Source organism: Ascaphus truei, chromosome 2, assembly GCF_040206685.1.
Source record: "Ascaphus truei isolate aAscTru1 chromosome 2, aAscTru1.hap1, whole genome shotgun sequence".
NCBI lineage: Eukaryota > Metazoa > Chordata > Amphibia > Anura > Ascaphidae > Ascaphus > Ascaphus truei.
Window position 1 is genome coordinate 440,421,310 of NC_134484.1, and position 26,116 is coordinate 440,447,425.

At 38.3% G+C, this 26,116-nt stretch overlaps 1 protein-coding gene and 1 long non-coding RNA gene across 3 annotated transcripts; one reads left to right on the top strand and one right to left on the bottom strand.

The window, feature by feature from the left end:
• Window positions 1-8,540: 8,540 nt before the first annotated feature.
• On the bottom strand, window positions 8,541-15,538 carry LOC142487849 (uncharacterized). 2 transcript variants are annotated; one of them, XR_012799333.1, is made up of 3 exons: window positions 15,079-15,538; window positions 12,396-12,465; window positions 8,541-9,688 (listed from the first exon to the last, which is right to left on the bottom strand). It is a non-coding gene; the product is annotated as an uncharacterized LOC142487849 (long non-coding RNA). The 2 variants fall into 2 exon arrangements; XR_012799332.1 differs by lacking the exon at window positions 15,079-15,538 and adding an exon at window positions 13,398-14,558.
• Window positions 15,062-24,993, top strand: MNX1 (motor neuron and pancreas homeobox 1). The gene is made up of 3 exons (XM_075587851.1): window positions 15,062-15,559; window positions 18,895-19,055; window positions 23,941-24,993. The coding sequence occupies exons 1-3, from the start codon at window positions 15,082-15,084 to the stop codon at window positions 24,307-24,309; spliced, it is 1,008 nt and encodes a 335-aa protein (XP_075443966.1). The 5' UTR covers window positions 15,062-15,081; the 3' UTR covers window positions 24,310-24,993.
• Window positions 24,994-26,116: the final 1,123 nt, after the last annotated feature.

The window sequence follows — 26,116 nt, forward strand, 5'->3', positions numbered from 1 at the left end:
TATTTCATTTGACTGGTGCTGAAATCTTCCCAAGGAAGGAAGAGACCGCTTCACAGCACATTGAATAAGGGCCATAGGGCTAAGGTCATTAACAACACTTGATCTATATAGATTGAACATCATTACTGGACTCTGGCAGGAGGTATGTTGCAGTCCAAGGCTGTCTGACCATTAGTTAGCTCAGCTGACAACATGCCGGTGTCTTTTATCATAATTTGATACATGGGATGTCAGGACAGATGTGGAAATAAAACAAAATGAGAATTGGTTATCTCAAAGAAATTTATGAACATCTAAATCTTTCAAAAAAAATCTACAAATATTGATAAAGCTGAATATGAATATAATCTGGGACTCTGCAGGTCACATGTCTTTCGTCTTCTAGATGAAGCTGCCTGGGTATCACTGGTTCATATTACTTCTTCATCCTCCTCATAAATAAGAATCAATGCTCCTCCAGGACCCTGGGAGTGAATTGTGACTTTCATAATTGAAGTTACTTTGGGTTTTAATCATTACTCTGCTATGGACTTTTATACTGTTTGAGAGAAACCTCTTCCAACCGGTGTGTACTATGTGATAGTTCCTCCTACGACCAGAGTAAACTAGTATAAGTGGCATATTTATTAAGCTAAATGTAGATGACTGATAGTTACTTTATTTTTTAAATCAGACCAGTCTAAAAAAATAAAAATGACATTGTTTCCATGGTATCCATACTGTTTGGGTAATTTTGTTCATTCTTTAGCTAACCTCTTTCCTGACTAACATAAAACATGTACAGGAGGGCCCCGGGTATACGGCGGGTTTCGTTCCAGGGACCCGCCGTATAGTGAAAATTGCCGGAAAGCAGATACGGCGATTTTCAGTTCTGCGCATGCGCAAACTGGCATTTTCCGCCGTTCTGCGCATGCGCGACTTAGGATTCAACATGGCGGCCCCCCTTCTCGGTGCCGCCGTATCGGCGGATCGCCGAAAAGCAGAGCACCGAGAAGCGGGGCCCTGCTTTAGGGTGTTTAAATCTATGGGTAAATTGTCAATTACCAACAGAAGTAACATTACAATGACTTTGATTGTTTGTGAATGGAAACCTCACCCAGCCCGGACACGAAAAAGGATTGACAGATTGATAGCTCTTTCTCGATTCTGTGGGTGGTGGTGCTTGGCCATTCCTAGTTGGTGGAGCGATTTGTCTGGTTAATTCCGATAACGAACGAGACTCCTCCATGCTAACTAACTACACAACCCCCAGCCACATGTTTATTAGTTTCCTTTCCTAATTTTCCGATACATGGACAATTGTTTTCATCACATAGTGCTGTTAGAAAAGAAGCAACTTGGAGATATCTAATTTCCGGGTTATTTTTTATGTTTGTGTAGCTTAGACTTGTCAGTAGTTTTTTTTTTACTTCTTTGCATTTTTTCTACTTATGTAAAGTAAAACATATTTACTCATCATCATGCCTTGTCATATCTTTCACATATGAGTGCTGGTGACATATATGTAATATATTGTTTGTGAAGTGTATATAATGCCACTCTTTGCCAGCAAATACACCACACGCATAGCTAGGGTTGCCAGACCCCCCAAATATGGGATTGTCCCTTATTTCATTGTCTTGTCCCATTGTCCCAGAAACGTCTGTCGGGACGCATAATTGTCCAATATTTTAGTGCCTCGTACGTGAAATGCCGGAACTTCAAATTACTGTAAAGAGATCAGTCATACAAGATGTAATAGATTTCTATGTGAGTGTAATAGTTAACTTTTGTGATAGGTAACGCCTTACTAAATTATTAAAATAATAAAGTAGGATATCTCATAATACCATGGCACCCACCCCTATAGGCGTTACTCTTTCGTTTCAAGAGCCGAGATGTTAAAAATCAGAGCATATAGCGGTCATGTGGGTGATACCATTCAGCTCGAAACATTTGGAGATCATTCAGCACTCATTAAGACGTCACACTTTCAAACTGGATTTTGGCGTCCCGTATTATAAAAACTTAAATGTGGCAACACTTAGCATAGCACAGTAGTTTTAACATTAGAATTATACAGAACATAGTGGAAATACAATACATATAATTATAACAGGAAACAACTAAAACTATTTGTGCCCCCTTTGTGGTACAGCCCCACAAATCAGTTTAGCTGGTAAAATTTAACCACTTTTTAAAATATATAAATTTACGGTACTGAGTCTCACTGCTGTTCTTTGAAGATACTTTGGGGCCTATGCAGCAATTTGCGATATGTGTGTGTCGGCAGCGCGCTTACATCTCCTGTGTTTGCCGGGAATTTGCCGCTAAATGCAGTAAATGGCGATTGTGAGGAAAATTGGTGAGTTGCACATGTTGCGAGTACAAGGCGCAGCGCTCCGCGTTCCTGCAGTCAGTGGCGGATGACTGTATGTCACTTGAATGTGGCGTCAACCTCTGCACATAAATAAAAAAAACCTCCTTCTTGCTTATAGCATTCAGTTACTCACGGTAGTGAGTGTCTTGCTGTTACTGACATTAGCAAACCTTTTACTGCTGTCCCTAATTAGATACTTTTAGAAACATACCTGGTGCAGTGCTACAGTTGTGTCTTCTGTTCTTTGACACGTGAAGAGGTGATACATGTGTGCATGTGACTTGTGACATTTCATGTACATTTGTGTCTGTGTGTTGGACTCTGTAGCAAAGCTAACAGTACATTTCAGTGAGTTGCTGTGTGTACTGTAACCCGTGCATGCAGCAAGAGGGGGATGACGTCATGCATCTGTATTGAAGGAGAATTTGGCGGCAACTTTTGAACATGAAAAAATCACCTCATGATAGTTTGACCTTACATTCTGTTACTCACAGCAGTGTGTTTCTTGCTGCTAGTGACATTAGCAAGGCTTTCACAGCGCTGTCCCTCAATAGATAGTTTTAGGAACATACCTGCTTCTTGTCATTCACAAGACAGACACCTTTGGCTAACATTAATAATGTATTTTATTATAAACAAGACATGTAAGAAGTTCTGAATGACATGTAATACAATTGAAGCTGCGCTGCCAGCAGCAACAGTACAATGACACAACAATGTCACTAGCAGCTGAAATTTTCGGCTCTCGCCTGCTTGTTGGTGCCTTCTTGTATTGCCGCAGCTTTTTGGCGCTTTTCTCGCAAGGAGTTTCTCCCGCGAACCCCCGAGATCTTACTCGGCATCTACTGAATTCTGCGTGCTACTTAATATGGCGAAATAGCCATTCTCGCCACCCCGCCGGCGCTTGATTTCCGGCAACAATTGCATATGCCGTTTTTCAGTTAACTCGCACACATACCGCCATCAACTGCATACTACATGCCAATCTCGCAATAAAACAGCCAAATTCAGCCTTCTCGCAAGTTACTGCATAGGCCCCTTTATCTGAACTATTCAAATTGTTTTTTTTTGTTTATTTTTTTTTTTTTAGGTTTTTCTGTTGCAAAACTGATGCAGATTTCTAACATCCATGCCACCTAATGACAAATATTTTTCATTTTCTATGAGAAATCTGATATATATTTTCACATTCTGCACAAGGGAGACTTTAATAAGCCCTCACAAAGAGGCAATCCAAGCATCTTTTAAAAACATTTTTTGTAAAATATTTGCAGCATTTCATTATCTTTATTGAAAAGTAATTACCTAAGCTGCCAATTAATTGGTTCTCCCGTGATTGATGCGCAAAATCCTATTTCTCAGGGTTCACTAAATGGCTACCTTTCAATTGCAAATCAATCCTTCAGTCAGTGTAACACACCAGCTACAATGTATTCTTATCTACTAGGGTAACATTATCTATTGTTACAGTTTTCAGCTCAAACTACTGGGAATAACTAAATTCAACAAATTATCACAACCCGGAAAGTGTTACAAAGATCTTGCACTGCTGAGGAGGTAGCTAAAGCCTGCTATAAAAATCAAAGGATGTTCAGTATATTAAAACTCATTAAAAATGGTTTTAAGAGTTGAATGTTAAAATTATAAAAAGGTGGCACTACAGAACTGATTTATTTAAAAACACACACATACAATATTGCATGGATTGCCTCTTTAAAGGGGAGGGGGGATTATCAGCTACTACAATTACATCTAGAAAGGAAGCAAACATTTAAAAACTACAAAATTATGGGGGCGTATTAATGCAAAGAAAGATTTGTTAATGTTAAATTGAAGAAAATGTTGCTCCAGAACACATTGACAGTCAGGGGGATTTGTGCCACCTCAGATCTGGTGGATTTTTTCATGCTAATAAGAGGAAGATAAAAATGACCAACAGATACAGAGGATGTGATACATACAATAATATTATGTCATTTAACTCCAACAAAACTCATTGCATGGGCCCTCCCCAAATCACAAGGTAATACAGTGGAGAACTGGAGAAGAACTCTGTGTGTGTGTGTGTGTGTGTGTGTGTGTGTGTGTGTGTGTGTGTGTGTGTGTGTGTGTGTGTGTGTGTGTGTGTGTGTGTGTGTGTGTGTGTGTGTGTGTGTGTGTGTGTGTGTGTGTGTATACTTACACAGCACAAGAGATAATCATATAAAAGTGGTCTATTGGGTCCACAATGCCCACATATGCCCTACTTTGGGGACCAAAACGTGAGCATATGTGTGCATTTTGGACACAATAAACCACTTTTATGTGATTATCTCTTGTGCTGTGCCAGTATATTGGATCTCTAGGGATCCTCACAGACTATAACTATTTACCCTGCCATCCTCATTCTCTCTCTCGCTCAATAATTTTATTCACAAGATTTTGACTTAAAATCGGGTATGAGGAACTGATACTATAATATGCTATAAAAAGATAAAAAGATCAGATGCTATGTACAGTAACGCCATTATGTTTTTTTCTGGTGACACGTATAAAAATACATGTGATGACTATTGGGTTGAGGGTTTGACAATGTCATAATATTGTGCAGTGTTAATGCAAATCAAGAAGGGGCAGGCACCTGACAGAAGGCTGCAAGCTAAAGCTTTCACTGCGATTTCCCTAAAGAGCCTGGAGCTGCTCAGGGTCTCACAGGCACCTTTAACGAGTTCATTCATTAGTCAGATTAACCCAACCTGCAATAACCAGGCAGCAGTGTCACACAGTGTCACACAGAGTACACACAACTCACCCCCCAAACAAATCAAGAGCATATGGTTTAACTACAAGTGATTAGAATCACTTAACTGGATTGGCTGGGGAATAAAGGGAGAAGGGTTTCTTTACATGATTATTTTGTTCCTATATATCAAAAATGGGTGATCAATGCTAGGGCTTTGGGTTTATAAGTAATTACTGTTTATTTTGAGACTTTGGCTCTAAGGATAGGGGAATATATATGACCTCTGATACATAGCCACTGCAAGAGCAGAACGCTTAGCACTTCAGTTCAGCACAGATAGGGGTTAAAATCCACATAAATGAAGTAGCTCAGTAATATTTGACACTGGTCTTCTCTATTACAGTGCAGTTGGCCCTTTTAGCTGTATCAGCACCACTAAATATACCAATTAAATGTAACTTCCTGTCATTACCCACTGTTGATTTAAACATTATGGTTCTACAGTGTGTGACTAATCTCAAACCTGAAATCTGACCACAGCTCATTTGCTAAACTGGTCCATGTTGTGTTTTTTTTTTGTTTGTTTGTTTGTTTTTAAATTGCAACAAAATGATACTGACGAGTTATCATTAATTTAGTACATTTAATTATTTTATTAAATTAATCTGGTTATTTCTTTCTTTTGATCTAATAATAAACTGCTATATTTATCGTGTGCTTTTTATTCTGTAGCCAAACTCATTTTATTTAAACAAGCTCATTTGAAGAAGAAAAAAAATCTTGCTTTGGCCTTTTGATGGGAAATTGTAAAGTATCAAAATGCCTCTGCATTTTGTGTTTCTGTGTTTAAAATGCGATTTTATTATGATATAGATCTTTGTGCTGTAAATAACTAACTTATCTGCGGCAACTGTTTGTATTTTATATGGGTAATTCATTGCCTTAGTTCAGAAATGTTCTCACCTTACACACCTATGTGTGTGTCATTAATGGATAGATAGATAGATAGATAGATAGATAGATAGATAGATAGATAGATAGATAGATAGATAGATAGATAGATAGAGAGATATCAACAACAGGGGGTTCTCACTAATGAAGCAAAACAACATTAATAGTACTGAATGCAAACCGTCCAAAACAGGTAAAATAGCAAAAACGGACAGACCATCCAATGCAAAAGGGTGGTGTTTAATAATTGAATATTTCGGCTTATGCAAGAATCTTTCTCAAGAGGCAATAGAGAAAGTTATTAAATACCATATTGTTGTTAAATTGGAGTACCTGTCCCCTTGTACCTTTTTGCACACACATATGTGTGTGTGTGTGTGTGTGTGTGTGTGTGTGTGTGTGTGTGTGTGTGTGTGTGTGTGTGTGTGTTTCTGTAATTTATTTAGGGACCTTTATCCTTCGTGCGGTGGCATAACACTGTTTTATGAGTATGTATCTATTATCCAGACATTTCATTAAGAAAATTAAACTTATCAAGTAAAATTGAAAATAGGATGTTATCATTGTCATGGTTTTTTATAACCAAAATGGTGCTAATCCATTCACATCAATAGTTCACTTGGGGACTACTTTCAAAGTGACATTTCTTGCAGGTACAGTAGTAAAAAAACAATAACAAACAGAACAAATCAGAGCTTGTACAAAAAGAAACTGTTCAAGAAGTTCTATCCCCAAAATCAACACCGCTAGAGGATTCATTGCAGAACGCAATTCAGATAGACCGACTTTAAAATCTACCATAATATTAATTACCCTAATAGTGTATTGATTTACAGTCATCCATTGCAAAAAAAAAATCTCATAAGAAAATGATCAAAACTGAGTTTGACCTTCCAGTGTCAGAGAGTAGTGACCATGTGGGACTGAATGGGTTAACCCAAGGGTGGCCAACTCCAGTCCTCAAGGGCCACTAGCAGGTCATGTTTTCAGTATATCCCTGCTTCAGTACAGGTGGCTGAGCCACCTGTGCTGAAGCAGGGATATCTTGAAAATCTGACCTGTCGGTGGCCCTTGAGGACTGGAGTTGCCCACCCCTGGGTTAACCACTACTACGCATTGTAATCCCCCACCTGCTTGAAGCGGTATATACACTAACCCCTGGAATGCATTGCTTCCCCTTCCAGTAGCGCAGGGGTTAATTCTGGCTGATCATCGATTATTGGGGTATTATCCTTATTTATTGCTGTGTGACATCTAATGTGCTAATTGAGGGAACAATGGCATTCCTAGACAATAGCAGATTGTATTCATTAGCGACACTGGCATTTACATTCATGAGGCAGAGGCCAGACTGCATTTCCTCCCAAATCGCAGAGACAGGGAGGCTATTGCTTTAATAATAGCAAGTAAAGCAGAAAGGTCGAGGACAAGATGATCACTGATATTTGCTTGGAATTTCTTATGACTGCTTCAAATCTGTCCGTGACTTTACATCAAATACAAATACTGAAAAATAACAGAAAGGGTGAATTATGGAGATAAAAGACTCAAGTGGTCTTCAAAGCTTGTGAACAATCGTTTGTCATTTCTATATTGGTAACATGTCATTTAACACTATATGCAAACTAATAAGAAAAAAAAATATTCTTACCTCAATTCAATGTAACTCCACAGGTATTATAAGAATAAGGGAAGGATGCACCGCACATAGAGAAAGCTGCTTTATATCCCAACAGTTAAGACATGTCTTATGATAAACTCAGAGACCAGAGTCACCGAATGTGTCTGTGTGCATCCATATGCGCGTCTATTTATCTATCTATATATATAGATATCTATACACACACACATAAATGTGTGGGTGTGAATGCATCCATATAAATGCATGTGTGGCTGTGTGTATATAATATACTGTGTGTGTGTGTGTGTGTGTGTGTGTGTGTGTGTGTGTGTGTGTGTGTGTGTGTGTGTGTGTGTGTGTGTGTGTGTGTGTGTGTGTGTGTGTGTGTGTGTGTGTGTGTTTAATATGCATAGATTGTCCATGTTGGGTGATGTAAATGCCATGCTACTTATATGTATTAATTATAAGTCTATTTTCTTGTTTTTACATAAAATATGCATCTGCTGTAAAAATGATCCACTCCCTTTTCTTTCTTTCTAATATAGCGCAACCCTAAAAACCTTTTTGAAATTGGTCTTTGCCCCTTGGTTTATAAAGATTCTTAAAGGACTGACATTATCACCCCTTTTTGTCTGTGACATCACGCTTACAAATGTGTTTGGGGTTTTGTATTTTGAAACGTTGTTGTGTCATTTAAACATATACAATGTAAATGCACAATGGATTATATTGTAATAATTAAACTCTTTAGATCACACTGCATATGTTGAACTTGTATCTGTAGTAGATATATTTAAGTCCCTCTAGTGCTAATTTGATGTTTTCCATATTGTTCAAAATAATCAATTCCAAGAATAAATTAGGTCACACATTAGATTAGACCCATTTTACGAATGAACTCTTTATTATGGACCAATAACTTACATGAAGGTGTCAGAATACCATAAACCATTCTTCATACAACAACCAATATATCTGACAAAGTGGTCTGATTTACGGGCAGGACATTTTCATGCTATAGTAATACTCAGGGAAATTAATATATTGGTCAGAAACCATTATTATCCAAACACAGAAACCAATACAGTTATCCCTGGTGCTCCGTGCAGAGTATATGTAAATTCATATCACAAAACAGTACCAATATCTATAATGAACGGTGTGATGGATTTGGTGTTTCACGTCTTATTACTGTACACATTCCCTGTCTTAAACAAATACGTAAGAAACCATAAGGGTCTAATGTATTAGCTGCTGTAGCATTTTTACTAAGTCTTGAAACACTGTCCAATTTAATTTCACACAAACTAAGTATATAAATATTGCCTCTTTGTATGACCCGAAGAACAGCTTTATTATTTGAAGGCTTTGCTAATATTATATATATTTTTAGAATTTTCACATTCCATTTAACGATTGAAAACGAATGAATCCCCTTGACGGCTACATTTATTACATGGTATGTTTTGTTTTGTTCCTAATATCCCTTCAATACATGAAGCTATATTACCTACGGGAAGTGCAGCATGCACTTTAATTACTTTATTCGGTACAATTATTGAATTGCATTTTGCTGATATACTCTATAACTATTAATATATTTGGGGAACACACTATATATAATTGAATTCAAGTTCTAAGGACATATGCATGCAAAGGTCAAAAATGAGTAGATGCAATATAGAGAATCAAACTAATATGAATGGATTGAGATGGGCCAGCACACGATAAAAAGAAAAGAAAAAAGAAACAATTTATTTATAAAAATATAAAAAATAACATATTCATCGAAGTTTCAGTCCAGGGAAGCAATATATATATATTTTAATTTTAAATAAAGTGTGTGCTTGTCCATCACAATTCATTACATGTCATTTGTTTTCATCTGTGTTGATATATTCTGTAACACATAGCACTCCTTTGATCTCGAAGTGTATTTAATCTGTGCAAATTCTGCTTCATTTTGTTCTCACTGAAGCCCAAACCGAATAGTTCAAGGATTAATATTCTGCTCAAACGGATTTATTCGGAGTCTCTAAAAAAAAAAAAAAAAAGACACTGATTATTTAAAGCAGGTGTCTACAAATAGAGATAACTTTTGGTTAGCAAATTGTGCACGTATAACATTAACAGCCCAGGGTCAACATCTGGCTATTGAAGGTCATCAGTGTCTTGCAGTCAAACCGGATTCTCACCTCCTCAGTGCAGAGCGAAGCATTTCAAGCACTGGCAGAGTTAAATCAATTCGGAATATAATAGAACAACGCTTGGGATAATATTGAGATGTGGCCTTCTTTAGTCCAAGATCATTGCTAGAGTGGTTCCCCCAATGATAAAGGCTCCATAATACCAAGGTTATTTGCTGTAGCCTGTTCCTATGTAAACATTGTCACACATGGTTTGACATTCTTCATGTTTTCTAAAGCACAGCAAAATTAGCTGTAAATGAGCGTAACACATTGTAGCATCAGCATTGTGCCTCCCACCAGTAACTCAGTTAAATATTTAGCCTATACATGTAAGATTATAGACAATGTACAAAATAAAACTACACTGCTAAATGTATCCACTGGGAATATAAATAGTGATGAGGGGGAGAGTAGAGAAGGTCCAAAGTAGGAAGAATACATTGACAAATATTATATTAAGCATGTAAATAATATCCCATTTTTATTGGTTTATTGACTTCACGTTACTGATAACGTTACAAATCTGTTTTATAAGCACGAAGTAATGCAATGTTACGGTTACCGGCTTTTCCCTTCCTGTTTTAAATCAATTTATTATGTATTTATGAGGGTTGGAGGTTGAGGTTGATCAGTGTGGTGGTTTATAATACACATAATATATATGTTCTAGATATAATTTTACTAAACTGCCAGATAAAAATAAAAACAAATATTTCTAAATGTCATTAAAAAAAATAATATATATATATGTGGGTTTATCTTTTAATCAACACTTAGTAGAGATTAAGTTTTATTTAAAAAAAATATTCAAGGCTCTTGTAATTAGAAGAACTCATTGATTATAAAGTCAGTAAAGTCAGTAATTACAGCAATACATATTGTGCCAACAGTCTCCTCTGTGCAATGGTGCAATATATTTGTGACAGGGTGAGATACTATGTCCATGTATGCTGTAGTGCAGGGTGCTCAACTCCAGTCCTTAAGGACCCCCCTCCCACCCAACAGGTTTTTAGAATATCCCAGCTCCCAGTACTGAAGCGGCAACTAATTGAGACATGTGCTGAAGCATGGACTGATTGAGCCACCTGTGCTGAAGCTGGGAGATCCTGAAAACCTGACCTGTTGGGGGGGGAGTTGAGCAGCCCTGGTGTAGTGTACGAGCTTTGGACACTAAGAAGTTCTCTTCTTATTTACATAATAATACTAAACAGAGTATGTCTCATTCAACATCACTGATACCAACACCTCACTACAAGACTCAGCACTGTTGTATTCCTTACATTTAATTTAGTTTGGGTTATTTTTTGGGGGTTGTGGTTAAGATTTCTCCTACTTCACTGACCTATACACACCAACATTTCCCATGGTTAATATGAAGGCTGGTGAATGCTTGTGCATGGCCAATTCTAATAGATGGAGGTAAAAATAACACTTTCAGTGTTTCACAGAAGTGCAAACCAAATATGCACCGGTATAGCCACTAACTCCTGCAGTGTCACAAGGGGCAGCAGCAGCAGCAGCAGCAGCTCATTGTACTGCATGTTACAGTATGTCATATACCCAGCTCTATTTAAATAGCACAGCATCCCCAGGAGTCTGCGTGTATTAATATAATGTAGAAACGGGTTAGAAAAGAATGAAACATAAGGAGAAATGTGCTGCCTTTTAATTTTATATACTTTATGGTTGCACAGTATTTAAATTTGTTATTATTTGGAACTACGTAACGAAGTGTGTAATTTAATAGGAAATCCATATTTCTATGGCAAAAAAATAAAATTATACAGGGGATTTCGCTTTACTAATCATCTATGTTATTTGCATTTTAACTCCCACAATATTTGTATAAAGTATGGCTAATGTTGGCCATCATGGTTTAACCCCTTAGTAGAGCTATGATTCAATGGCCATGCTTTGGTGTTTGTTTATTCATGCCCCGGTTTGTGCCTATATACTTATGTCCATATCATCTGTGCAGAAAGGATAACTCCTCACAGTGTCACTTTGACGAAACAACAGCCCCCCCCCCCCCCCCATGCCATTGAAATGGTCCCTTATGTATGTGTGAGCGGAATTGTGTGTGCACAATATAGAGAAACCCCGGGTCATTGCATCCTCTCTCTATCTGTTATATTAAAGGGGAGGTGACCATGGGAGCACAATTATTTTAGGCACTGCACTGAATATGTTATAGATACAATTAAAACCGCAATGCCTTCCTTATTTCCTTTTATCCTCCCGCCAATTTTCTTTTACTCTAATATTATTTTCTCTTTCATTCCTAAAAAAGTGTATTTTCCTTTCACAATCGAATATAAACACAAATAAATCCCATCTACAGTTTGCGTTCAATAAAAAAAAACAAGTGTATGTATTATATATTATACATACACTTGTTTTATATATATATATATTTTTTTTATATTTATATTTTATATAAATATATTTTATTTATATATATATATATATATATATATATATATATATATATATAATATACACACACGCACATATATATACACTCGTGCTACTACATTTCTGTTACATACTTACAGTAATAGTTTGTGAGGCCCCGTTACCGGAAACACTTCTATGTGCAGTAAAGTGCTGGATTAGCCTGACACTGTTGTGAAGATCCAGATTATTAGATGAGAGAAAGCAGAATGAAAATAAGAGGTTACAGCCACCATAACACAGATAATACAGATAATAATACAGATAATACAGATAATACAGATAATAATACAGATAACACAGATAATACAGATAATACAGATAATACAGATAATAATACAGATAATACAGATAATACAGACAATACAGATAATACAGACGTGCTGAGTGTGACATCCATGGGTCAAGCATTAAAGAAATGAAGCTCCTGAAAAAACAAAAACACTTCCAATTCTGCTTCCTCCCTTCATAGCTCAAACTCAGCAATGTTTCTGGGTTGGAAAGTTCACTTGTTTTACGAAAACGTTTCAAAATCTACTCATATGCAAAAACAATTTGCTGTTTTATATATATATACATATATATAGTGTGTGTGTGTGTGTGTGTGTGTGTATAATATATCTATAGATAATATAGATAGATAGTTAGATAGATAGATAGATAGATAGATAGATAGATAGATAGATAGATAGATATGCAAAAACAATTTGCTGTTACTGCAGTATATATATATATATATATATATATATATATATATATATATATATATATATATATATATATAATATATATATGTATAAATATATATATACTGCAGTAACAGCAAATTGTTTTTGCATATCTATCTATCTATCTATCTATCTATCTATCTATCTATATTATCAATAGATATATTATACACACACACACACTAAGGAAACAAGCTAAATAAGCATGTCAGAAGATAGGAGGCTCAGGAGTACATATCATGACATAGACCAATGCCTCTCCCACGGATAATCACAGAGTACTCCCTATACACATAGCTAGTTACAGTCCGGGCTTATATCTGCGGGGAGACAGGAAAAGTGTTGGGAAGCATCATGTCCCTTTCCCACTCACCTTGAGCTCACCAACACACTCATTGCAAATCTTGTAAACTACATTATTGCCAACTAAGCAGGAGAGAAGTCCTAACCTGTAATAAGGATGTGTGGGAGTGTGTATCTGTTTATGTGACATTTAGTGTGTGGGATAAGTATATGTGTGCTGGTGTGCCAATGATTGTGTGTCAATGTGTGTGATAGTGAGTGTGCATGCGGGTCTGCTAGTGATTATATTAGTGTGTGTGATAGTGAGTGTGTGCTGGTGTGCCAGTGATTGTGTGTGTTAACGTATGTGATAGTTAGTGTGTACGTGTATATGATAATGTGTGTACGTGCCTGTGATTGTATCTGCTAATGTATGTGATAGTGAGTGTTAGATTATGGGATGTTGTGTTTATGTGTAAGTGATTGTGTGTTAGTGTATAAAATAGTGTGTGTATGTGTTAGTGAGTGTGTGTGTGTTAGTGATTGTGCGTTAGTGTATGTGATAGTGTGTATGTGTTAGTGTGTGGGTGTTAGTGCATGTGATAGTGTATGTGTGTCAGTGAGTGTGTGTGACAGTGTGTCTATATGTCAGTTAGTGTGTGTGAACGACAGTGAGTAGTGTGTCAGTGACAGTGAGTGAGTGTGTCAGTGACAGTGAGTGAGTGTGTCAGTGACCGTGAGTGTGTGAGTGACAGTGAATAGTGTGTGAGTGACAGTGAGTGTGTGAGGGACAGAGAGAAGCGTGTGAGTGACAGTGCGCGTGTATGTGACAGTGCGCGTGTATGTGACAGTGAGTGTATGTGTGACAGTGAGTGTGTGTGACAGTGAGTGTGTGTGTGACAGTGAGTGTATGTGACAGTGAGTGTGTGTGATAGTGAGTGTGTGTGTGACAGTGAGTGTGTGTGTGACAGTGAGTGTGTGTGTGACAGTGAGTGTGTGTGACAGTGAGTGTGTGTGTGACAGTGAGTGTGTGTGACAGTGAGTGTGTGTGTGACAGTGAGTGTATGTGACAGTGAGTGTGTGTGTGTGTGACACTGAGTGTGTGTGTGACAGTGAGTGTGTGACAGTGAGTGTGTGAGTGACAGTGTGTGTGTGTGACAGTTGGTGTGTGACAGTTGGTGTGTGCAGTGCCTCATGTTGATGGGAACACGTGACAATAAGAAGCAGCGGTTACTCGCACCCTGAGCCCTTTCTGCCACTGCATCCAAGCCCCGCCCCCATCCCCTGACACAGTGACAGCTCCGAGAGAAGTGACCAATAGAATCCGCCTGCCCTCCTCTCCCCCTCCAATCACCGAGGGCCGGCTCAGGTAACCAATAGCCAGGCGAGCCGGGCCTTCAAGTGACAGGAGCCGGGGCTCCCTGCGGATCACTCCCTGCAGTCACACTGACAGCACTTCGTCTACTACTACTACTACTACTACTCCCCGGGGCTCCTCCTCACCACCCCACACCCGCGGCCCGGGCCTGGCTGCTGCCCTGCGTGTGATTGTGCTGCTGGGCAGGTTGGGTGGGGGGCCGCTTTCCCTGTGAGTGGATCCCCTGCTTCTCCGGATCCCATACACCGGGGCTGGGTAGGTTGGGTGGGCTGCTGTCCCTGGGAGTGGATCCCTGTGCTTCTCCGGATCCCATACACCGGGGCTGTGAGGGGTGAGGAGGGGGGGGAAAGGGGGGCGGGGTGGGGGGGCTGGGGGGGGGGAAGGATCTACCGACCTCATGGAAAAGTCCCACAATTTCCGGATCGATGCTCTCCTGGCCGCCGACCCCCCCAAGGTGCAGACGTCGCCGCTGGCTCTGGTCACCTCCTCCTCCCTGTCCGGGAGCCCGGCCTCGGAGCACACCGACAGCCTGAGGACGGAGAGCCCCTCACCCCCCCGGGGCTGCGGGCTGGTCCCCAAACCGGGCTTCCTGAGCAGCCACCACCAGCACCAGCACCAGCACCTGCTGAGCCTGCACCCCCAGGGGGGGGTCCCCCCGCAGGCTCTGTACGGGCACCCGGTCTACAGCTACGCGGCAGCAGCGGCGCTGGCAGCCGGGCAGCAGCACCCGGCCCTGCCCTACCCCTACTCCCACATGCAGGGATCCCACCACCACATGGAGCCCGTCAAGATCAGCGCCGGCACCTTCCAGCTGGACCAGTGGCTCAGGGCCTCCACGGCTGGGATGATGCTCCCCAAAATGGCAGACTTTAACTGTGAGTACCCATAACCCCCCCCCCTTTCACCCCCCCCCCCCCCATACCCATCCTCTGGTGCTGTTGGACCATTGCGGTGGCACTGCAGGAGTAGGGTTGCCCTCTAATGGATTGTTGCAGGGTAGCCCTACTCCTGCAGTGGATCACTAGACCACCCAGTAGGCAGCCAGGTTACCTGAGGATATGTGTAACGGGGCTATGTGTTGGGAAAAGTTAAAAGAACATCAGGCATGGGCAGGGGATTTATATTATCTGACTTGTTAGTTTTTTTTTTCTTTTTTTTTTCTTCTACAAATGAGAATATATATATATGTGTGTGTATGTGTATATATATATATAAAAAATATATGTATATATACACACGCACTTTACCATCTCAATGCAAATATATTCCATACAATTTGTTTGTTCACCATCACTTATTTACATTGTTCTGTCTGGTGAGGGATTTGATATTATGGGGGTGACAGCAGAAAAACAATTCTCTCATTTTAAATATCAACAGTTTAGTGTTTTTATTTTTATTTCTGCAGAGAGAGTGTTTTGTGGCCCCAAAAATGCATTTATCAAATAGAAAATAAATGTACAATTATTAAGATTATATTATAGACTACCAAGAGCATACCCAGCATTTCTCTACAATACTTTCAATTCCACTGGAAATCCTTATCGTTCTCATTAATATATATACTGTATATATACACACTTTGCTTTCAATACAATTTCTAAGCATGGCTTTAGCATTGCATGAAATATGTTTTCTGTTAGTGTAATGCTTCAGCAAGGCAGAGACAAGAAGCGGCGGCAATCAGACATGAATACACAGTATCTATCTATCTATCTATCTATCTATCTATCTATCTATCTATCTATCTATCTATCTATCTATCTATCTATCTATCTATCTATCTATCATTCTGTGTATATATAGATATCATTGGATATCATGTAAGTAATGTAAGGTATAATAGAGATGCTTTGTTAATTGCTTCTAGAAAACAGTGCGCTTAGTAAAAAGGGAAACTATTTAGAAATATATATATATATATATATATATATATATATATATATATATATATATATATATATATATATATATATATATATATATATATAACACAAGGAAGTTTACCTGAACATATTATACATTTTCAATATAATCCTAAGCAGAGAAAATAAATATTTTTAACATTTAGTGAGTGTATATGTGTGTGTGTATAAATGTATTTTGGTACAAAGTAAATACAACTTTTTATTTTGCACGCTTCACACTTTTTTGCTGTAATCTTTCCTAGAGATCCCTGAGCCTCCCCCCTCCCCCCAAATGTTGGTTTTCATTGTTTCTGTTCCAATTGAACAGTTTAGCAGGAATATGTGAGAATAAAAAAATAAACCACAATGAGTGAAGCTGCCCAAGGTCTTGTCTGAAAAAAGAGCTAACATGTGAGTGTGAGTGTGGGCTGGGAAATGCAGGGAGGTGAGAGTCTGCCTGAGCCCTGCTGCTGCTGCTGCTGCTGCTGTTTGGACAGGACAGTGACCTTCCTGATTCTGCTCCAGTAAAGGCAGCTATTGCTTTCTTGTTATTAATCTGGTTTTATTTAAATACATTACATGTGGGGAAGGGACAGGCAGTGTCCAGGAAACATAAAGAACCTGTAACACATTAGGAATGAGTGTGAGGTTTTTTTTTATTCCTGAGCTGTAATTGTGTTTTCTCAAGGCCAGCTCCCCTTCATGTAACCACTGCAGATAAAGCTATTGCAGAGGGGGAAAAAAACACAGAGACAGCTTTTTTCTATCCATGTGCTAGAACAAATTACAGATATGTTCCCATTTGTGTCCACAATTGTAACTGCCATTTAATACATAACACTTCAAGGGACCAAGGTCCCCCTCAATTTCCTTTGCAGATGGGTTGTAGACATTTGATGCCTGTGATATTGTGGCGTTTTGTTACATTAATAAAGGAGGTAATGTGTAAAATGTGTGAGGAAGTGTAATGTTCACATCAAACTGGAATGAATGGAAAATACTTTGCTTTGGAACATTTATTTGATTTTTTTTTATGGTGGACTGGCGTGTGTTAAACATAAAGGGTATCAAGTGAGTGTCAATATATTCCTAATGATCAAATAATGGGGTATTTAGCAATAGGGAGTGTATAATCTTTATTGGGACGTCAGTGTTTTAAGAGGAGCTGCATTTCCTTGGAAATGTCCCATGGTCAGCAGCCACTGATCCCTAAAGTGAGGGCTAAAGAGTGGAAATCCAAATCCAGCCCTAGACATTGCGGTAGAGTGTATTATTCCCAAAGTGACACTGCAGTCTATATCTTTTCATTAAAGTCTTAATGTATTATCAGGTGGGGAATTGTGTTGCCTTGTTTAACTAAATCAGGGGCGTTAACATGGAATAAAGCTAATTACCCTTCCCAAGAGATATTGAGATCATGTCAATGGGTCCTGCTTTTTATTTTACAGCCCTCTTCTAGGCACTTGTGAAATTAAACCACTGCTATTTTTTTTTTAGGATGGATAGTGATTTAACGTGATATACTACTGTAAACATGGGTTGTTTTATTGTATATAACCCCCTATCACTTCTAGTCTTTCTTTTATCTGTGCAGATGTTTGCTTTGCTAGATAAACAAAGAGGGACTGATTGAGGAGTGGATTAAAATCCAAGGATTCCTCTTGAATAAACCTGCGGTTTATCTGATAAAGGGTTATTAAAGCGAATTACATCTTGGAACACGGACTATCAGTGGATTACAAACCAAAGCATCCACCTGCAATACATTTCTGGTTTCGTTTCGTGTTCTTTAATTGCCCAGAGATAGATTTTCAGCAAGTCATCAGCTAAGTGTTATATAAATGCTATATATTTCATTGAGATTACAGCTTCCTAAATTAAAGCCTAACTGGAACTGAATGTTATTCCCGCTGCTGGGTATTATATTGACATACATATGTATTATAGCTTCAGTTAAACTTTCATTTCTTAATATATTTTGTATAATGGATGTACCTAAACCCACAGTCATATTTCATAAGGAATATTTATCTGAATTGCAGAATAATACCGAATACATTTGCAGTGGAGCACATCTTCTTCTAATATAATGCAGTATAAGATAGACGAGTATGATATAATTCTAAGGCATTTTATAAGAATATGATAGATACAAGTATAATATATTTGCAAAGCATTTATAATAATATAATGTATAATATATTTGTTAAGCATTTTACAGTAAACCTAGGTGTTATTTTATGGGAAATGTGTTACTGGAAGTGGTTATATTTATTTCTGGTATATTTTGGATGTATTTTCAGCCCACGCTCAATCCAACCTGTTGGGGAAATGCAGGAGACCGAGAACAGCTTTCACCAGTCAGCAACTACTGGAGTTAGAGCATCAGTTCAAGTTAAATAAATACCTTTCCAGACCAAAACGCTTTGAAGTGGCCACTTCCTTGATGCTCACAGAGACCCAGGTACAGTACAGTGGGCTATATTGTATGTTTCTTTACCTCCTGTGGGATAACATGGTTACATCCCAGGGTTCCTGAATATTAAGTATTGCCCCAGACTTAATGATTTTCACAGCATGGGGCTCAAACCCCCCTATATAATTTTGTAAGTCATTTACAATAAAGAATGCACTAACTTCCATTCAATTGGATGGAGGCGAATACATCTTGAACAGCACCTTACCCAGCTTCTTACCACATCGGGAAGGGTGCACAACGTTTAAATGAGAAGCAGGTTGATGTTCCAAGGTGACATTTTAGTGGAATGACGAAGATACCAAAGATGAGTCGATGCTGGGTGAGTGACACTCCCCTCCACTGAGTGAGACTCATTCTAAATTAATGCGAGACAATGTAAGATCTAAGTGCTCGTATTCCAGGTTCATACTGCAATGGTAAGTCTATAGCAATGGCCAATGGTTCTCAACAATTGATGATACCAATACGTCTAATATTTTCCCAATACATTGTGAGAGTGCCCTATCACTTAATCAAGGATTTGACTGGCTACTGTGCCAGATAGTCTGAACAGAACATCACCGGCAATATACAGTACTCATGAAGAAATCACACAACATGCCTGTCTAAATCATCGCTAACTGGGATCGTTCACTTCGCCTATGAACCCTCACTTCCTTTATAGGAGATCTGTCCACACGCAATCATCACATTCCCTAGCACAGGAGCGACCTCAGTGCCAATGGGTGGGAATATCTGGGAGGAGATAGAAGTGATGGGCAGTGTGTCAAGGAAAGTTAAGGCGGAAGGAAGAGCCAGATGTTGCAGGGATTGAAGAGAGACACAAAGAGGAGGACACTTTCTTGAAGTGCCTGTTTAGTTTAGCAATGGGAGAAGAGTCCTCATCTGTGAGTTTGCCTGGGAGGAAAATGTAAGAAAGCCATTTATTCATCGATATCACATTTTGAGTGATTTGATGTGAGCTATGTTTCTGCACAATAAAAAGAGTACACCTGGAGCGTAAAATAATGTTGCATTGTTAATAAAACAATTCCAGAAATGATCGATTCATTAATGGGATATTGCATTACAATATAATTTTTGCATGCTGAGTTGCTACAAATTACAATTATTACACACTAGCATATATTTGTGGTTGAACCAAGTTATGTCAATGGACTTTGAACTTCTTTGTTTAGAAGACATATCCAGAAGCAGTTGATTTATGGCACTATGAATGGAATAATTCTTTGAGGAAAAGGGGTCCATGGATTTGATGAATTCCAATAGAATTCAGTAACATTATTTGATCTCAGGGTAGATCTGGGTTTCCTTAATCATTCGGCTGCAAAACAAGTGTAATACTGGGGCATCCTAAAAGTATTCAGTAAATAACAAACCATTCACTTTATTTTGAGTGGGAATGTTTATTTTACAAACATAGGGGTTCTATAAAAGTTTCAGGGCTAGAATGCAGAGTAAATGATACGTCATTATTAGGTGATACCCGTATTATTTGGACTAACAATTGGTACTTTTGAGAGTTATCTCTCCCTCAGGTCAGCAATACTGATTTACAAAGATTCCATGAGTCTAACACAGATGTATAGAAATAAAAACAAGATAGTCATCTAAGGCAGACAATGCAGAGAAGGAATAAACAGACATGTCAATGGATGTAGGATCCTGTGTATTACTGTCCCTCTCATCCATTTATCGCCCTGTTTATTCCTTCTCTGCATAATCTGTTTTCTTTTTCTTTTTTTACATCTGTGTTAAGATCATGCAATCTGTGTAAATCAGTATTGCTGACCTGAGGAAGAGAGGATAACTCACTAAAGCTTGTCTTATAAGATCTAGTGTTAGTCCAAATAAAACTATCCCTACTACTAAAGTACTCATTTACTCTGCACGAACACAGCTATTGTTACTTAATTCAGGAATAGAATGCAAAATCAGCCCGAAATTGTTGAATAAGAAAACCAGCATAGGATTACTTAAAATGAGAAAATAATTTCCTCTAATTGTATTTTTTTTTTCCTTTGCTAAATCTGATGTTATTTTTAACCATTGGTCTAGGGTACTGAAAACAAGTACATCTAGAAATAAAGTTCTTTTGTGTTTTAACCAAATGTAAACTTTTGGTGGTGCAGATCTTTACTCAGGGGTGTTTATGCCAAGTCAGACTGGACAGAGCGTTTCAGTGCACACAAAGTGTGTGGTTGGGGGGGGGGGGGGATGTAAGGGGGGGATGTAGGGGGGGAGGGGGGAGGGGGGAGGCAGCAGGTAGACGTTGATAAGTAAAGTAACCAATACTATGTTTTAATGTTTCCCTAACCAGTGGAGTTCAGTAATTCCTTGTGACTGTGTCAAAATGTACCAGCTTTAAAATTGGAATAGAAACAAACAAAAAAAAAAGGCACCATATTTATCTAGACAAGATCTCATTGCATTCCATAGGAATTTAGGGGTAGATCTGCAGAAGGTCACTCAAATCAAATAAGCTTTATTGTCATGACAGAAAAAAATATTTCAGTATTGCTAAAGCAGGTGCGATGTGCTGGCATCTTCCTTAAAGATAACGGATCCTTACATTTTAACGGAGCTTAGGCTCACTCATATGGTAATGAGCAGGTTACCTAACACCGGAGATCCTCAGACCTCCGTTACTGTTAGCGCATGATAATAACACTACGATATTTAGCACCTTCCAAAAGCTGCTCTTACTCACATCCAGACCCGGATTACCACTGAGTTATTTCTGTGAATAGCCTAAAAGCAACGTAATGAGTATAGGACTTAACCCTTTCATTACAAATAGTTACTTGTGTCATACAAAGATGTACAGTATGAATGCATGTACATCTGAAACACATCATAAACGATATTAAGTTTTTTAGTGATTAAAGTGATCTGTTTGTGTGAACTAATATGGTATATAATGTAATAATGACAATAAAGTATCGGTGTACAATAATGTGTTAATTAATATCGTTGAGGTATATATGGATATACATTAATATTCATACTTTATACAGTCATTATTACATTATATACCATATAATTAAGTGTAAAAATGATACATTACTAATATTATAACAAGATTTGAAGTAGCTTTTGGTAACACATGAAACTCTGCCTTAATAACACTGCCTTAATAACGCAACTTAATAACGCAACTTAATAACACTGCCTTAATAACGCAACTTAATAACACTGCCTTAATAACGCAACTTAATAACACTGCCTTAATAACGCAACTTAATAACACTGCCTTAATAACGCAACTTAATAACGCGCCTTAAAGTTTGGCCAATGCGTATGGGAAAACGCAGGTAACGTAATGATGGGGGTTTTGCTAGCGGATTTTATTTATGCATATGATTAGCTTTGAGAATCCCCGTTAAATGAAGGAAAAATAATATCCTTTGCCTAATTAGCTAACATAACGTTATTTGCCCTTATTTAGTGACCTTCTAAGTCTTTAACCCTTAGTCTTTCATAAACCTTGTGCAATTCTATTTGCCACAGTTTGGGAACTGGGAGACTTCTGTGTAAAATATCTCAGGGACATATAGGAGATGGGTTGACAATGGGAGAAAAGCTATTGATTCTCTAGTTTAATTACTTTATTGTTTAACCATGTTGCTGCCAGAGTGATCTGCAACACATTGCAAAGCCTTATGACAAAAATAATTAAAGGGGGAACACATTTAAAATAATAATAGCAAATATTTCAAATGAAGTTATCAGCTGAGATATGATGGCTCAACTGAGATAAATAAATGTCAAATACCCAGTTTGCTTTTAAAGTTAAAAAAAAAAAAAAAGTTTTCATTCAATAAAATTCTGTATACAGGCTGTGGATATGTTATCTATATATTGGACACATTATTTAGTTTCTAGTGTGTGATACAGTTTCATGTTATATAATATGATGAGGATGCCAGTTTGTTAATCTGGGGCCATAGGCATCACTGACAACAAAAACATCACCAGATTTTTTTAATTTCAAATTAACAGGATAAAAAAAGAAAAAATTATGATGCAATTTTTGCACTAATATTGCACAAGTTCTTCAGAAGGGAATTCTGATACAATGCACCATTATGTTAATGTTCAGCTCAAATACACCTGAAGAGTCCAAATGCAATTGGATTATTATTATTATTATCATTATCATTATTATTATCCTATTCAATCGGGGTTGTTTCATCCCTTTACTTTTGGATACATCAAGTCTTAGTTTCAATATCTTATTACTTATAATATTATATAAAGAATATAATACAAAATTGTATCATTTTATTTAAGCAACCTCTGGGCAATGTGTCGTTCTATGGGGTAATATGAAAACACAAACAGGCTTGGAAAGGGTCGATAGTAAGGTCAAGAATTCAGTTTATACTATAATGCAATAGAACTGGTCAAAGTGCCATTAAAGGATGCTGTGTCCAATGTGATATTGAGACACATCTCTTTTGTGAAGTCCCTTATACCACCAAGATGGTCTAAACTAGTAAGATCTTTCAAGCATGAGTTATGAAGATTTAACCTATCCCTGTGGGGGATTAAGCCTATACTTGTAGTTAGTTCACTTTGGTCCTAAGTGGGACTATGCCTTTAAAATGGGTTTGCTGTATCTATGCTCTATAAACAGAAAGGGAGACGTTTTCGAAATAAGTATTTTTAAAAGTTGGAAGTAGAATATGTAGAAGTCTTAATAAAAAAAGCAGCAGTATCCCGTCATACCATCACACTTTGACTACTGGGTATACTGCTATACTGGGTATATATGTGTTCTCTGTGGGATATTATTTACACTTTTGAGCCCTGGCTGGGTTAATTAGTCACAATTTCCTATTTCACACGTGTGTTATTTCCTCAACAGGTGAAGATCTGGTTCCAGAACAGGCGCATGAAATGGAAGAGGAGCAAGAAGGCCAAGGAGCAGGCTGTCCAGGATGCAGAGAAGCAGCAAAGGGGAGGCAAAGCTGGCAGCGAGGAGAAGTGCACAGATGACCTGCAGGAGGAGAAGACCTCCTACCACCGTCACTCAAGGGGAGAGACACTCAAAAGAGGCAGCCGCCTGCCTAGGGACTATACAGACAGTGAGGAGGAAGAGGAGGACCGAGAAGAAGAGGAGGATGAGGAGCAACGAGAGGGGAAGCACTTCTACCATCACTCATCTGACTGCACATCAGAGGAGGAGGAGACCAGCCACAAGAAGCAGAGCAGTCAGCTGCCCCCTCTGCAATGAGTCTATGATAAGGACAGCAGCACTATATGCACCTCATTGGTCGCACCACAACACACCGACTAAACTGAACTTCAGAGGCTGCATCTGGTCAGTGTGCACCACCCCCACTTAACTTCGGACTCGCCTCCCTGTGATGCTACCTGTTATGGGGCCCAAAGACAGAAAACTGAGTTAACAGCAATTTCATGGCTCAAACTCATTCACGCCATGGAAATAGCCTTCCTCTGTATACAGATGAGGCGCAACCACAGTTATATTACACCCATCCCACCATTCGCTTGCCAAGTGTCATCCATCTATTTAACACACAACCCCATTGCAACAGAAGATATTAAACAACCAGATCTGTGTGCTGTCTGTTTCCTTTGGGATGTATAACTAGAACATTATTCTACCTTATGCGAGAATGGGAAGGGCATTGATGGAATCTGATATTCTGTTTCAGATAATGTTGTCACGCAAATAGACACTATTTGTGCTTACCCTATGTATATGAACATCTGTAATACTGTTTACGCCACGGATGGTAAACCTACTGGAAATGTTAAGGCTATATACTGTCTTTATTTTTGTATATTGTATTTATAAAAAAAAAGATACCTCTACATATGCATGCTAAATTATTATTTAGCTTCTTCCATCGTCATGATGGTATGTAAAATAAATTTTGTTTTGTACTAGAAATATCTAAGTAGCCTTTTTTCCTAACAGAATGAATTACATTATTGTGTAAATGCAAACGAAAAGAATGGGATTCCTAATTTGCCCAAAATATACACCATTAGCAGTGTTTTTTGCATGCGTTAAAAACTTCATGTATGAACAAAATTCACATCTCGATAGATTCTATCTATCTATCTATCTTTTCTATCTATCTATTCTATCTATCTATTCTATCTATCTATTCTATCTATCGTTTAGAATATATATTTTTAATTAAACTGCAAAATAAATCTGGAAAGATGAGGGGAAGGAATGAGCAAAGCCCTTTAATCAGTGCACACCTACTGAGGAGATGTATACTAAGTTCTCTATGTTCATCTCACATGTACATGTTCTGTTCACTAATTGTTATTACAGTACATATTATTAGGCAATTACTTTCGCCTTGTGAACCACCTTTGACTTTTTATCTTATAGTATACCTATTACAGTGATATGTTAGGTTGCACATCTTTACGCACTGCCCTCTGATTCTAATTGATCATGCAGCATTTGTTGCTTTCCCTCATATTTGCCGAGCCACTCTCCTAAACTGCTCAATAACTTTTTACAATTGCATCCTTCTCCTCAGTAGTGGTGCCGTGAATAAGGAGCTTTGCTCTCTCCTTCCCCGTGAGGATCCCCTTCTCTCCTATTCTCCCCCTAGGTGCACTTGCAAGGCCACTTTTGTTTTATATAAGCTGAGCAATGGACTTTTCTTTGTGTGTGTGTGTGTGGAAAAAAAGTCTCAGGTTATTGAGTAACAATCTGCAGTCTTTACAATGAAAGCGTAAGAACACCTATAGATTCATGTAATGTCAATACTCTTAAAGGTATCCCAACCTGCAAAGGGGTCTATGAGCATTTGAACATACACAAAGGGGGGTAATTTTAATCAAGCACGTGTCAGTGTCAATATATCAGTACACCCATTTGCCCCACTTTCTCCTCTTGTGATTTGTGGAGTGGTTATATGGAGCAGTAGGAGGAGATAGGGGAGAGTCACATGACATTTTAGGGGAGAGTCACATGACATTACAGATGTGACAACAATAGAGAGTTGCTCACTCTGTCTGGGGTCGTCATTGCGCTCCCTTTTACCTAC